Consider the following 15,662-nt stretch of genomic DNA (forward strand, 5'->3'; position numbering starts at 1 on the left):
TAAACTCATCTTTCATTGCAGAAACATTATTCCACATGGAAACATTTTGTTTTTACCTGAATTCATTGGCCAAAGCTTCTTCCTGCCTTTAAGCCACCAGTTAGCTTGTAGAAGCGGTCTAATGGTTGTTTATGGTGACTTGCTGCTTCTCTCCATCAGTGACCTCTTGCCTACCTTTCCATCTTCCTCACTGTGCATGCTGATGAGAACAACTCCTCCATCCTTGTGTGCTTCAGTTTTAAATGTGAATAATCAGTGACTGTAGATGTTGGCCAGTTTAGGTCAGCAGCTGCTTTCTTGCAGCCATTTCTCCGTTTCTGGACCAGCATGTTCTCTTGTCTCTGCCAGATGAGTTGCTAACAGAAACGGGTCTGTTGAAACGTCCTACGTTTACCCCAGTGTACAGGAAGTCATTGCAAATTAGAGGATCCTAGGCACCAATCTGATTAAGAATTAAACGATATATTTATCATACATATTTAGTGTTAACTTGTAAATGACATTGTTGATGTCTTGGATGTCAGGGACACCTGTGCTGCCCTTTTAATTGACTTGTCTTCAGCGAGACGAACACTGTACCATATTTTCAGTCGTTGTACTCAGAAACAGCTCAAACTGCACAATGAAACCTCAGGGTTTAAACGTTCACAGCTCTCCATCTCTGTTCTTACTGTACGGCCCGACGCTCTGATGTGCTCACACTGAACGTCTAGAAACCACGTCGGACTCAGCCCCGTAGAGAGATGGCGCTACTCGGACTCATCTACCCAGAAGCCAAATGTACAGTAGAAGAAGAAAAAGACGGCAGTGTCGATGTTCGCTGTTAAATATGAGTCAGTAAGCACAACATTAATAATATATAAGGCGCACCATCAATTTTTGAGAATTCAATTCAATTCAATTTTATTTATATAGCGCCAAATCATGAAACATGTCATCTCAAGGCACTTTACAAAATCAAGTTCAATCATATTATACAGATTGGGTCAGATTATACAGATTGGTCAAAAATGTCCTATATAAGGAAACCAGTTGATTGCATTAAAGTCCCGACAAGCAGCATTCACTCCTGGAGAAGCGTAGAGCTACAGGGAGAAAATGTAAGGATTTTAAGTGCGCATTGTAGTCTGAAAAATACGGTAATTTGAGTCCAATGTTTAACTATCTATATTATTAGTGTGTTAAACCTTTTTTTTTTTTTTATCAAATCAGGTCTTTCTTGTAAATAGATGTTGGAGCTCAGCGAGACAACCTCAATTAAAAAAGGTTAAACTAAAAAATATATATTTTAAAATAACTGCTATGGCTGCCACCGCCCCGCTAAACAATAATGCCTTAACATTGAATATTTTTTGCTGTTGAATAAATGCCCTGAATTTCAAAGATGAATTTATTTTAAACCTTGGATCTTTTTTTGTTTTTTTACACGTTTCTGAAGGATGCCAGTAATGAGTAGATCTGCGGGAGAATTTGTTGAACATGAATCAGAGCGAACAGCCTCATCTGGAGTGAGGGAGCGACTCTGTGAGCGGTGCTGAAGATGTGAGGCTGACAGACGCTCAGCTCACCTCCCAGGTCTGCTTCCAGGTGCCGAGCAGAGCTCAGAGGACGTGAAGATGGAAGAAAGAAGGTCCAAGAAGCTTCAGGATGCTTCAAGAATCCTCCACGGAAACGGGGCCGGTGTCGGCTGTTTCTAATTATGAACTGTGATACATTAGTTCAGGTGTTTGACTAAACTTGAGATTATTTTCATGTTTTTCTAAAGATTTGAAGAGAAAGAACTACAGAGTGGCTCCGTCTGAGACTTGAGAGGATAGTAAACCTTGTCTGGAATGAATGAAACATCAGATTTTTTGCTTTATTGTTGGACTCTGCAGACTGGGGGTGGATGATTGATAGATGTATATCTATGATGGTAAAAATAGTCAAAAAGTCCAATAGAACAACAGTTTTCCTTCCTTTTACATTCCAGCCTATCACGTAGGTCAATACTACAGTCGTTACATCCTCCCAACCAATCACAACGCAGAACCAGGAAGCTCCGCCCCCTTAATAGATGCATTCTTTTTTTTTATTATTTTTTATTTTGCAGTTTTTGTAAAAAGTTGATTTAATAAAGGGTTGAGATTGAATTCAGTGTTTGTGTCTGTATCTAAAATAGGTTGCTAAGCAACATCATAAAATGGCCAGGGCTGCACTGAAAATGTGTTTTGAATTTTTTGATAATTATCGATATCGATCCAATATGATTTCTACTTTATCAATCTGCTTTTTTCCTATATCGTCCAGCCTTACTTCAGGCACATCGGTGCTACGACTGCAAACTGGAGCAGAAAGGCCTAAATAGTTCACAGCGCACCGGCCCGGTTATTATTAGTGGAAAAATGCTCTGACCTGCTGAAATAGTTTCTGTCTGTGGTTCAACAGAAACAGGGTGTCTGGTTTGAGAACCTCAGGCTCTCGTCTTTGGCAACTTTGGGTAATGGTCGACGTTCTGACCTTCACCTGTGGTCCTCAGGTCTGGATCAGGACCCAAAGCACGAGATCCTGGGTGCAAGCGGCTGAAATGAGCTTCCTCTGGAGGTTTGGCCGGCCTCGGGTCAAAAAGAACTGGTTTCCCTGTCAGATTCTGGTAGAAATAAAATTCTGATAGCCAAACCGGGCTCCTGGCTGAGGAACCATCTGCAACAAACACACCCAAAAAGAAGAATTGGTTACCTTTGCTTTAATTGGGATTTATGGACTAATCTGTCCGTGTTCTGCTTGCAAATATAAGTAAAGTTTCAACTAAACTGCAGGAGCTAAACTCAGCGAGAGAAACTGATCCAGGTTCTGGTTTAGATCAGCCTGAATTTAAATCAGGGAAACATCTAAAAAGTGGAACAATCTGAAGTTTTCTGCTGTCTTATTATTTCCATTTTAACAGGCAAACACAAATCTATGTAAAACATTTGTACATTTCGGACTTTAGCAAATAAACAGTAACTACTGAGGAGTTAATCTGATGCAGAACAAACAAACGCCTTTAAGGTCCGGACCTGTGGGGGAAGGATTGACCCACACAGCCGGTACCTGTTGGACGGTTAATGTCAGAATCGCTCAGGTTCTGCTGTTTGGTTGAATAACCTGAGAAATGACAGAAAGCTTGTGATTAAAACGAGTTCCTGCCTCTAAATGCAGCGGCTGGTTTTACAGGAAGCTTTAAATCCTGGATCGTCTGCAACAAACGGGCCAAATGCAAAGTTCTGTCAGCGAGGACGTGTTTGTAAAACCATTTCCTGTTTTATTCGTCCACAGTGGGACCGGAGAGGCTGACGACTGCATGAGGAGGCCGAGCGGCGGGACCCTGGTCCTCACGTAGACCCCCCCCCCCCCCTCCATCGACCCTCCCCCCCTCGCTGCCCAGACATGGTGAGTCTCCTGCGCCTCTGACTGAAGCGCCACGTTGAGCTGAGCTACGGCGGGCAACAAAACGGGCAACTTGAACAGTCCCTCTGGTAGTTCAGCCCCCAGAGTGAAACACAACCAAACATCATTTAAACCAGGGGTGTCAAACTCATTTTGGTTTAGGGGCCGCATTCAGCTTAATCTGATCTCAAGAGGGCCACACGAGTAAAATCATTGCAAGATTAAATAGAACTGATAAATGTGGACTTGTTGTTGATTTTTATATTAAATTCATTTCACTTTTACAAAATATATTATGAATAACCTCAGCGTTTTTAAGAAAGTATGTGCAATTTCAACAATACTTTTACTCAGTTGTGCATTATGCATAGGAACTGATCACAGTGATTGTACAATGTTGAAAAACATTTATTCACATTTTATGGAACTTTAAAACACTGTCCTGCATGACAAAATACATCAAACAGATGAAAATTGAGAAATTATTTAAAATCAATTTTCCACATCTGAAGCTCCGTGCTACCATCTGCTGATTAAAACACAGCGCCCCTCGTGGACAATATAGGAACTGCAGATTTTCAATTAAACAAAGTACATGTTTTTTTCAATAATTGTTTTATCATTCTCTTCCTTTTATCTCCTCTTTCTTTCACCTTTTGTTTTTGTCTCTTCTTGTTCTTCCTTTTTTATTTTCCCATTGTAGTGTCCACAAGATTTCAGATATTCCCCGCATGAATCATAATAAAGCTATTCACATTCATAAATCAAGCGAAGCACTATGGCAAAAGCAGTACTGCTCCACTTGTGAAAGTCAAATCTGATGAGCTCTTTTTGGCATTAAGACATCAATTCTTATTGTCACATTGCCAGACAGGACACTGGAATTTTTTTTTTTTATAATGATTTTAGCCACAGGGCCGGACTAAATTGTTCGGCGGGCCGGATCCCGCCCGCGGGCCGTATGTTTGACACCCCTGATTTAAACGTTTAATCCGGAGCCGCTTTGCTCGGCCCAGACCCAACGTCCCACTGTAGCCTGGTTCTGATGGTCGCTGGACGCCGTCTGGCTGCCAGGGAGGACCGGCTCCGTCGACGTGAGATGGGACGCCGTCTCTGTCTGTAATTATTTCAGATTCTGTCCTGCTGGAGCTCAGAGAGCCCGGTTCTGGTCTCATTCTGGGCCGGGGAGATTCTGCAGTTATTCAGACAACAGACTTTATTCTAAGATGAAACCTTTTACTCAGGATGTTCACGCACGTTTCCTCTGCTCTGGTGACGCTTTTCTACCTCTACGACGACCAGGGAGTCCCGCTGAAACTCCTCCTTCCTGTTATGGGTTCAGATTAACGCCGTGCATTCTGGGATTTAGAGTTTTTACCTATCTCCTGTTGGCCGGTAAACTTCAGTCCTTTTGAAGTCTAGAAGGTTCCATTTTCTCTTCTATTGAGCAGCTCTAGTTTTAAAGCCATGCCTTTAAAATCACCGTTTAGGTTCATAACAGTTCGGTGCTTTGAATATTTCAGGACTTTGGGTCCGGAAGAGATCGGCTCATGAATCGGGACGGTCTCTCCTCCGCTGGCGGTCCCCATCCTCACCTTGGCGTTACTCCTGATGCCTAGTAACAGAGACAGCTGAGCAAAACGAAGGTTTATAACGTTATCTCCACTTTAAATAACTGTACTGGGTTTTTAATTCCCTTTACATGTTGATTATGGCCAACAATATTTTATTTAAAATGTTGCTTTATCATCTTTTATTATGTTGTAATTCATTAATTATCCAAATGTTTAATTTTATGCTGAAAAATGCCACTAAACCAAATTTGATGACAACTACCATTTGTGTAAATTAGCAAAACATTTTCCAACTCAAGCACTAACTTTTCAAGCAAAACTTAAATCAGTTCCATTGTAGAGAATAATAATAATGAACTAATCAAACATTGATGTTAGATATCTCAATTATTTCTCATAGCAGAAAGTCAGAAAGAGATGGAAAGCTGGGCGTGAGAAAGTCAATCTCTCTCTCTCTCTCTCTCTCTCTCTCTCTCTCTCTCTCTCTCTCTTTTTATAATCAAGCGATATGTCGACAAACCGAGCAGATATTACCTTTTAACATCTCACCTAAAAACTTTTAAAAGTTACTTTTATGTCACAGAAAGTGTAATAAAACGCTAAATCCAATTTTATTCACAGCTTTTTATTCCCCTCCACCGTTAAAAAGCTCTGTTTAACCTGCAATGAATCATGGGATACGATTAGCCATGAGGGATACGTGATCGTGGACCTTTAATTGGGGGGTCAGCCCTTACCATGACCCCAGCTAGGCGCTTTGCTTTCAGGCTGATTCTCGCCGTGAAAACATGAATAAAGTCTTTCGGCTCCTCCCTCAAACCCTTTCTGTCACATTTCTTCCTCCTTTTTTTTTTTTTAAAGAGAAAACAAAATGTTAAAGGAGTTTTTTTCTGATATGAGTGCCACATTAAAGCAAATGTCCCCCGCAGGCAAACCGAGGGTGTAATTAATTCAATCAGCGGGCCTCGTGATCCTCGCTGCTCGCCCTGCGCTCCGCTGACTAACAAACACGAGGAGCCTGACAGGAAACCGGGATCCAGAATCCGTGTCGAGGTCTTAATTCTTCACTCGGGTCCTGTTAATGTTCGCTGGGTTATGATCGTCGCCGTTACACGGCCCCCAACGCCCCGGGCAGCTCACAGATTAGCTCTCAGGTGATGAACGACCCTCGCAACTCCCGTCCAGAGCCTCCGAGAACCATGGGCATGAATTATTAAAGCGGCCTCATAAATAACTCACCGTAACGAGGGCTGCTTACGCGCTGCAGTGGGGGGGGGGTGGAGGCCGGCGGTGAAAAGGAAGAGGTGACTGAGTGAGGCGGCGCTTCGACCTTGGACTGCGATGCTGAGCGGGCGGATGGAGGAGCTCCGGCTGGAAGTTCACTCTGCACTCCTCCTCCTCCTCACTCGTTATTTTACCCGCCAGAAATGTTAAAGAGCAGCGGCTGGAGCTGCATCTGGGTGGTGATGCTCAGATCTGCAGCTGCTTCAGGTGTTCCCCGCCCGACCAGCGTTTCTGACACCAAACCCAGCCGTCTGCAGCAGATTTTTACGCTCAGAACGTGTTTCATGAATTTATTCTGCTCAGAGTCCTCCAGCAACTTGTTTCTGCTTAATTATCCGGAGCTCGTGTTGCTTTGATGAGCCGCTTTCATGGCGACGATAATCCCTCTTTGAAACATAAAGCCCAGTGTTCTGATGCTTTTTCTGCTGATGACCTTTAAAACGCAGCAGCCAGCACAGCTCAATGAGAAATATCAGTCGAGGAAGGGAAAACGACGGCTGCACTTAACGAGAAAGAAGCAGCAACACCTGAGCATCCCTGCAGCCGCCCCTCCTTATCCACGGAGAATCTTCTTCCACAGACATCGTAGCTCCGCTGCGGCTCGCTGGCGTAAAAACTGGAGCGGCTTCGGCTTTAATCAGCAAACGTTAGATTTATGTTTGCGGTTTTTAATCAGTGTTGCAGCGCAGAGAGAACCTGAGCGGCCAGGTGGGAGGAGGAGGGGTGGCGGCTCTCTGTTAGCAGGGCTGCACTGCAAAAAAGCAAAAGTTGAGTTCATTTTTCCCTGATTTGAGCGGCTAAATACAGAGTTCCTGCAGATCCTTAAAAAGTCTTAAAAGGCATTAAATTCTGTAATTATAAAACTAAGGCCTTAATTGGCATTAAAATGTCTTAAATCAGTCTTTCTTAGGTCTTAAAATTGTTACCAGGTCATAAATAGGATTTTATTTTTTGTAATCCTTACCAAACAGTAAAATAATTGACACAATTATATTTTTTTAAATTTACCGAACGGCTCAATGTAACCATTATTGGTTCCGTCCCGATAGCAGAACCAATAAAAACTGTTGCGGCCGGACCATAGCTGTGAAAAAGAGTTGGCACTGATTTATAGTTTATTTTAGTAGGGAACAAAACAAAGTTTGTGAATTCAGTTCAGTAGTTGTTAAAAATAAATCTGTAATTTGTGTGTTTTTTAGCTTTCTTCCTATATGAAATGTTTTTCAAAATCTTTAACATGTCTGCTGAGCCAGAAAGTAATGGTTTATGTTAAAATAAACATTTAGGTTAAGCTGTCACAACCAGGTTTATCTTGTTTATCGTGAAGTTGGTCTTAACTTTTTATTTCAAGTGGCATTAAAAAGTCTTGAATTTAACTTGCCTTATGCTGTAGGAACCCTGTAAATAAGATTTGCCAATGGAAAAAGATTTTTGCACTTAAAGTAGGAACAACCCAACTCCATCATAATTTTTCAAGTGCAGGATATCTAATTATCTTATTTTAGGGGTAAAACTACTAATCCCGTTGGCAAATAGTCTTATTTAGCTGCTCAAATCAATGGAAAATACACCAATTTCAAGAAAATTTCACTTTTAGTTGACTTTTTGCAGTGTACGGCTGGCACCGCTGATCCTAAGCTGTAGAAACTTTGAGATTGGTTCAGAAAAAGGCGGCGGACCTCCGACTGGCAGCAGGTACCATCAGCTGGATCAGAACTGCTCGTTGTTCGGCTTTTACAGCCTGTTCATTTAGTTATTCCTCCCTTTAGCTGTTTGTGTCACGTGTTCAGTAGAAACCAGGAGGACCCGGTCCACCAGAGCTGCTATCCTGCAGCTTCTAGACGCGTCGCCTCTGCGGCTCGTTACCGGGCCTCGTTATCGGGCCTCGTCACCGGGCCTCGTTACCGGGTCTCTGCTGATGGGGAAACTCAGGTGTGCTGGAGCTGGGACGCATCTAAAGGCTGCAGGACAGTAGTTCTGAAGGGCTGGAGCGCCGCTCGTCAGAGTCTGGCCTGTTAGAATACGACCTTTGTTTTTCCTGTTTTCTGTTAACAACTTTTGTGCTTTGTGATTTTGCTGCTGGAGCCGCTAGAAGCTGGAGGGAGAGGAGAGGGAAACCTGAAAAGGTCAACGTCTGTTTGTAAAGAATAAACAAAATGCACAAGAAGAAGCTGCTGCAGAGCTGACTCCATTTCATTTCAGTTGTTTTACTTTTAAATCACTGCTGCACCTTATACTGTATTTTAAATCTACTGTAAATTACAAGCTGTATTCTTGCACAAATGCCCTTTGCACAATCAATTCTCCACATACAAATGGTTTTAAAAATACTCACCTGTACACTGTGACTTCTCCTGCATTGTCTACATTTAAATTGTTTACTTTCAAATCACTGCTGCACCTTATATGTAACTTTAATTTTTACTGCAATTTACAAGCTGTATGCAACAAAGTTTTGTTCTGTACGCACTCTGAGCATACAAAATGACAAATAAAGTTGTCTAATTCTAAGTCTACTGAGACATCCGAGACATTTAAGGGTTGTGAGTCTGATTCCTCATTAAAATCAGAGCGTTGTTTGTGCTTCAGACGCTGGAACATGAAGGAGCGGAAAGATAACGCTGAGTTTCATCATTATTACACTGAAGCTTTCTGGTTTCTGCTGGACTGTTTTCCTAACAGGGACGAACATTTTGTCACAACCAGAGTCGTTAAAGTCAGGCTAGAAAAGCTGCTATAATGTTCTGACTGGATCAGCCGATTAAATCCAGCACACTTCCTTTCTGTTTGACTTTTGGCAGATCATATATTTTAATCCTGTTTTCCCTCATTGGTCAAAACCTTTTATTGGTTGAAAAGTTTTTAACCAATATTGTCTTTAAGGACATAAACTTCTTTTTTTTAATCACAAGAAAGTTGATATTGATAAATGGTGCATCCTGCTTTTTCTTCTTTTACAGTTTCCGTGCATTTTTATTGGACAAAATTGAGTTTAAAGTTACAAATTGTGTCCGTGTGGACCATCAAAGCACAGATTTTGTGGATTCATCCACCAGCAGCTGCTGCTGTGAGGAAGAAATAAACGTTTGTCTCTCTTCTGCTTCTCAGAGGTCGTTCCGATCGTTTGCGAACGACGACCGCCACGTCATGGCCAAACACGCCAGCGTCTATCCGGCCCCGGAGGAGCTGGAGGCCGTCCAGGCGCTGGTGTCCACCGTGGAGGCAGCCCTCAAGAAGGTCTCTGACTGGATGGACGGCCTGAAGAGCTCCTCAGGGAAAACCCCCGGCCGTGACGACGCAGAGGATGGAGACGCTGCGGAGACGAAGTGAGTCCTGCCCAGTTCACAGGCCGGTTCTGGTTCTGCACGAAACGAGAACCACCGAACACAAAGAATACAGGACTGTCTCAGAAAATTAGAATATTGTGATAAAGTTCTTTATTTTCTGTAATGCAATTAAAAAACATGAAATGTCATACATTCTGGATTCATTACAAATCAACTGAAATATCGCAAGCCTTTTATTGTTTTAATATCACTGATTATGGCTTACAGCTGAAGAAAACTCAAAATACCTATCTCAAAATATTAGAATATTTCCTCAGACCAAGTAAAAAAAAAATATATATATATAACAGCAAAACAAAATCAAACATTTGAAAATGTCCATTAATGCACTCAGTACTTGGTTGGGAATCCTTTTGCACAGATTACTGCATCAATGCGGCGTGGCATGGAGGCAATCAGCCTGTGGCATTGCTGAGGTGTTATGGATGCCCAGGATGCTTCAATAGCGGCCTTTAGCTCATTTGCATTGTTGGCTCTGGTGTCTTTCAGCTTCTTCTTCACAATAGCCCACAAATTCTCTATGGGGTTCAGGTCAGGGGAATTGGCAGGCCAATCAAGGACAGTAATGCCATGGTCAGTACACCAGTTACTGTGAGAACCTTATGTCGTCTCCTAACCACTACCATACCTGTGATTTAGTTTACTGAACCAAGCTGAGTGTTTTTCAAGGCTCAGGAAACCCTGCAGTGTTTCGAGTTAATTAGACGATTCAAGTGATTAGTTGAGTAGTCTATTAGTATACTTTTTCACCATATTCTAATATTTTGAGATAGGATTTTTGAGTTTTCTTCAGCTGTACGCCATAATCAGCGATATTAAAACAATAAAAGGCTTGCGATATTTCAGTTGATTTGTAATGAATCCAGAATGTATGACATTTCATGTTTTTTAATTGCATTACAGAAAATAAAGAACTTTATCACTATATTCTAATTTTTTGAGACAGTCCTGTATGCTTTAGCTGAATGTCGCCCTGCGTTTACGTTCCTGTGGAGGTGGTGTGATAATTGCTGGATTAATTAATCTCCGTTAGCAACCCTCGACCGCAGCGCAGCTCCCAGTTTAGCTTTAGAGTTGATTAAAACTGCAACAAACTGGTTTATTAATGTAGAGAAATATTAACTTTGTTCTAGTTTCTGCATTTAGCCGGAATATTCAGAGGTTTGCCTTTTAGGCTGCTCTGTGTGTGTGTGAGCGTCTTCTCCTCCATGAACTCTGAGATAATCCTCCGCCGGCCGTCCTTCCTCCGCCCGCAGGTCCGACGGCGCCTCGGTGCTGTGCGGGGTGACGCGGGTCGGCCTGGTGGCCAAAGGTCTGCTGATCAAAGGCGACATGAACCTGGAGCTGGTGCTGATGTGCAGAGAGAAGCCCACCAAAGTGCTGCTGTACACCATCAGCGCCAACCTCCCCCTGCAGATCCAGGTGCTCCCAGCCACACCGCCAACACGCTGCACACAGAACCGGGCCGAAAAGCTGCGGAGCATTTAAAATTACCGTATTTTCCGGACTATAAGTCGCTCCGGAGTACAAGTCGCACCAGCCATAAAATGCATAATAAAGAAGGAAAAAACATATATAAGTCGCACTGGAGTATAAGTCGCATTTTTGGGGGAAATTTATTTGATAATATATAACATTAAGAACAGACATGTCATCTTGAAAGGCAATTTTAAATAAAAATAGAACAGAGGTAACAACATGCTGAATAATTGTACGGTTAGCTTACGCTACATGACACAACTGAGAACGTGCCTGGTATGTTAACATAAAAGCTATTCAGATAACTATAGCATAAATAACATGCAGAAGAAGTTAACCAAAGCGGCCGTGTCACTCCAAATAACTAAAATCCAGTGAAATCTTCATCCTCGGTGTCACTTTCAAATAACTCCGTTAACTCCGGAGGTGTTAACAGAGTTATTTGGAGATGCGTTACTTCCGCTTCTACGTCGCTCACGTCTGATTCAACACAAGCCTAGAGCGCCCTCTGGTGGTTTGGTGTGAAAATAACAGGTGTAATGATATACATATAAACTATGAAAAAAAACTGCGACTTATAATCTGGAAAATACGGTACTAAACATTAGAGATGATGCTGTGGACTCACTTTTAACTACCGTATGTTTCGCACTATAAGTCACATTTATTTAGACATTTATTTCACACGGACTAAAAACTGACATTTTATCTGGTATACCAGTTTATTAAATTAACCAGCTGCATCCACAGCCGTCTGGATAACATGGAACATACCTGGGAGAATAAATGGGGAATTAGTAACTCTAACCAGCTGGTTTTATCCAGCGCATTTCAGGGTAACGGTGCTACATAAAGTTCACGAGCATCAGTGAAGTTGCAAACCACCCAGACAACAGAGCTGTAAGCTAGCGCTAGCTGCTGTTAGCTTCACAGAGAGACCAGTAACAAGTTCTTTCTCAGTCTGGTTCCTTTGCTGCATGAATAAAGACTGAAACAGAGAAACATACAAACATATGTTCAGTCTTTGTTGTCTATAAGTTAATATTTCAATTAATTTTTAAGTGGTACTGGAGCAGGATAGTTTTCAAAAGCGTAGAGAGCCCTCTTGTGGCTGTAGACGGTAATGTTTACTCCTTGGTTCATGTTGGTTAATATGAATTATCATTTAAAATTGATATATAAGTCACACCTGAATATAAGACGCAGAATCGGCCAAACTATGTAAAAAAGTGCGACTTTTAGTCCGACAAATACTGTATTTAATAAATGCTGCTTTGCTGTTCTTAATTGTGTTGCTCCTACAAAGCTTGACGTGTTTTTCCTTGTTCGTCACGGTCAGACACTCAAACTCATGAACTTAGACGCTCTGGTCAGAAAGCAGAGAGCGTCTGTGGAGGTCCACCATGAATATTTTAAAGAACTTCTGGATCCTTAAAATAAGGCCGTTAATGATGTTAGGTCTTCATGTTTTAGTAATCTCATAAATAATCCCAGTTTATTACTCTGTTAATAGTATTTTAACACTATTAACAGCATTGCATCTGTTCCTCTGTTACCCGGTTCCTCGGTTTGTTAACACTAGAATTACCAGAGAAGGGTCATTTAACATTTCTACCTTTGGAGCCCAGAGACGGGTCGACTGACCTGAAGGATTTTAATTAGCATCCTATAAGCAGTTGTGAACCGGCGCTTTTGTTCTGTAAATAAGGCCATTACTGGTGCACAGAAGGAAGGGGGAAGCTTAACTCCCTACTTACTGCCAGGTACAGCTGTGAGCAATGATCAGAAGTATTTGTGTCTAAGTCAAGAGGACTGAAATTCCAGCATGAGAAATATACAAGGGTATAAGAGGCAATGGCAATTTGGACAATTTGGTATTCGTACTACTTGAACTGTTTTGCATTTTGTTAAATTATGATTACAAACATCAGTGTATTTCATTGGTATTTTATGACATTTACTCGTACAAATTAGTGCATAATCGTAATGTGAATAGAAAAGGATCTGTGGTTTAAAAAGTGGTTTTCAATGGCAAATCTGAAAAAGTGTGGACTGCATTTGTATTCAGGGCCTGATATTCCTAGATTAAAAAAAAATGCTTAATTACTAAATTCTAGTCAACACAAAACTTACTGTTCGATTGAAACAATAAGCTTGTTATTGTTCGATTGAAATCGGAAAGAGAGGGGCATACTTAGACATGACCAGGACATGGTCATCAGCCTAAACTGACAGGGTATCACTCAGACAAACATCTCCTTCTTTAAAATAATTTTCAGAACTACCTTGTTTGTGATGGAAGCACAGAGTAGGCTTATTTTTCTACCCTGACTCCCAAGCAGCTAGTTGATTTATAATATAACATACATACATAATAAACCATACACGATGGTTTTAGAGATTTTGTATCCCAAAAATGCTGCACTTTGCTAATAACAAACAATTGTTTATTATTATAGTATTTAGTTTTAGCCACACTGCAGGGTAATAGTTGTAAAGTGATAGTGTTGGTTGTTTTTATTCTTTGGGGGATGCTATATTCACTAGATACAGGGAAACTGGTCAGAGTAAAAAAAGGGGACCTTGTTAAATGCAGTGCAATTATAATCTAATGAAATAAAAGTTTTTTTTTGGGTGTTCTGATGTATGAAATCAGCAAACAGCTCCTTAATTTTCAAGGAAAACTTGTAAGGAAAACACGGGTTGCCTACAGTAAAATGTGTCTTTTTTTTATTATTATTATTTAACCCCATCCAATGATAGCCCTGCAGTAACTTTGAACGCCAACCCGTGTTGCTAATTTGGTTAGTTTTCTACTGTAGAGCTGCCTCCATCATAGATCTCACCCACCCCCAACATGGACTATTCACACGTACCTTCTGGCCTGACAGTACAGAAGTGTGGAATGCTTTTGTGAGTTCGGCTCTCCTCCCCCCCTGCTGATTCCTCAGGCAATGGCCCTATTTACAATTGAACAAGGGATGCTAATTTGAGCCACCAGAGTCGTCAGTTTGGACTCAGGGTCTTTTGACCCTCTTTCGGGACTTCAGGGGAGAGGTCGAAAACCCTGGTAATGCTAAAGAAGGTGATATATATATTTCCTCCTGTACCTGTGAAGATGAGTCTCAGTGTTTTCAGTCATCTTTTGTTACGTCTAATGAACTGACCTCTTTAACTGGAGAGAGGAAACCCACTGCTTGTTCATTAGTGGTTTTACCCCCATCTCTAAACGTTCATTCTCCAACCTGCATCGATTCATTCTCTATAATTACCAACTCCCCGAGGCCAGATTATGTTCCGTCGTACTTCAAAATGTCCTGAGGAACTCTGCTCTCCATGTCGGCTCATTTTGTAACGTCTCAGTAGATTAACGCAGCAGAACCAGCTCAGATCCTGGTTCTGGAAGCTCCGACCCATTTTCACTGAACTCTGTCTTCTTTTGTCCGGCTTTTCCTGTCATAACTTTTTTTTATCCTTGGTTTTCTGCCGTCTATAACTAGAGTCATTGTGTTGCTCAGTGCTTTGATAGTTTCTGTCTGTGAAGGTCGCTGCAGAAATAAACTTTTTTTTTAAAGCTTTTAAAGAAAAACATGATGACAAAAGTCTTTTAGAAAAGGGGTTTTCAAATTCATTGAATGTTAGCCTCCCCTTGGAATAGGTAAAGATAACCACGCCCCCCCCCCCCCCCCCCCACACCACCCACCCACCCACAAACCTACCACACACAGGTTCCTGCAGTAAATGCATCTTTCTTTTGTGTTCTTGGAATGCTGTGTTTAAAAAACAACTGCAGGCCCAACACATGTTTTTTTATTGTATTTCTTTTAACAAAGTACATTCATAAAAAAGGCCTATTCATAAAATATCTATCCAAATATTTCCATTTTACAGGCTACTTTTACTGAAACATCCTGGACAGAGGGCTTAGTTTTAAAATTGAGCTGTCATTAGAGCAAATTCATAAAAAATTGTTTTCAACAGCAGACAAACTGAACTAAACAGATGTCAATGTCAAACTGAACTCACGTCAACAGAAGACGTCAACTGAAATAATAATAAAAAAGATGAATTTAACAGACGTCAATATATTACATATTCCAATTTATTTTTTAGGCTAATTATACACAATTTAGATCTAGTGCTATTTTAACAAACAAGCATTTTATTAGTTGTTATCTCTTATCTGATGTATTTCTGATGTTTGGCACTTTGTTTTACCTCGTGTAAAAGTGCTCTTTAAATAATGATGACATTCATGATGATTATGATCAGAATAAACTTTTGCATCACCTCCCAGAAGCTGGAAAGAAAAGAGACAAAAACATTTTTCACAGCTCACTTAGTAACTCTAATATTTTAGTCTAAATACTTTAGCCTAAATATTTTAGGCTAAAATATGACACTTTTTATTTGTTTTTCTTTAATCCCTCGGTGATGTTTAGTAAGTTCTGCCAAAGGCTGCAGCATTTTGATTTAATTCATCTGAATGCAGTATTTGCAAGCCATACTCTGATTGGATGGAAGAAAAACTGTCTGTGATTGGCTGAAACAGCCGAGCGAGCGCACAGCT

At 41.1% G+C, this 15,662-nt stretch overlaps 1 protein-coding gene across 5 annotated transcripts in view; it reads left to right on the plus strand.

Annotated features, from left to right (window-relative positions):
- The window catches only part of LOC105917970 (spermatid perinuclear RNA-binding protein), an 80,702-nt gene that overhangs the window by 33,629 nt on the left and 31,411 nt on the right, over window positions 1–15,662 (plus strand). For all 5 annotated transcript variants that reach the window (XM_036144303.1, XM_036144304.1, XM_036144307.1 and 2 more), the window contains exons 2-4: window positions 3,298–3,411; window positions 9,375–9,592; window positions 10,870–11,035. In XM_036144303.1, the coding sequence (XP_036000196.1) occupies window positions 3,409–3,411; window positions 9,375–9,592; window positions 10,870–11,035 (387 nt within the window). In that variant the 5' untranslated portion in view covers window positions 3,298–3,408. The remainder of the gene's footprint in view (window positions 1–3,297; window positions 3,412–9,374; window positions 9,593–10,869; window positions 11,036–15,662) is intronic.

The sequence above is a fragment of the Fundulus heteroclitus genome, chromosome 12 (genome assembly GCF_011125445.2).
Source record: "Fundulus heteroclitus isolate FHET01 chromosome 12, MU-UCD_Fhet_4.1, whole genome shotgun sequence".
Classification (NCBI taxonomy): domain Eukaryota; kingdom Metazoa; phylum Chordata; class Actinopteri; order Cyprinodontiformes; family Fundulidae; genus Fundulus; species Fundulus heteroclitus.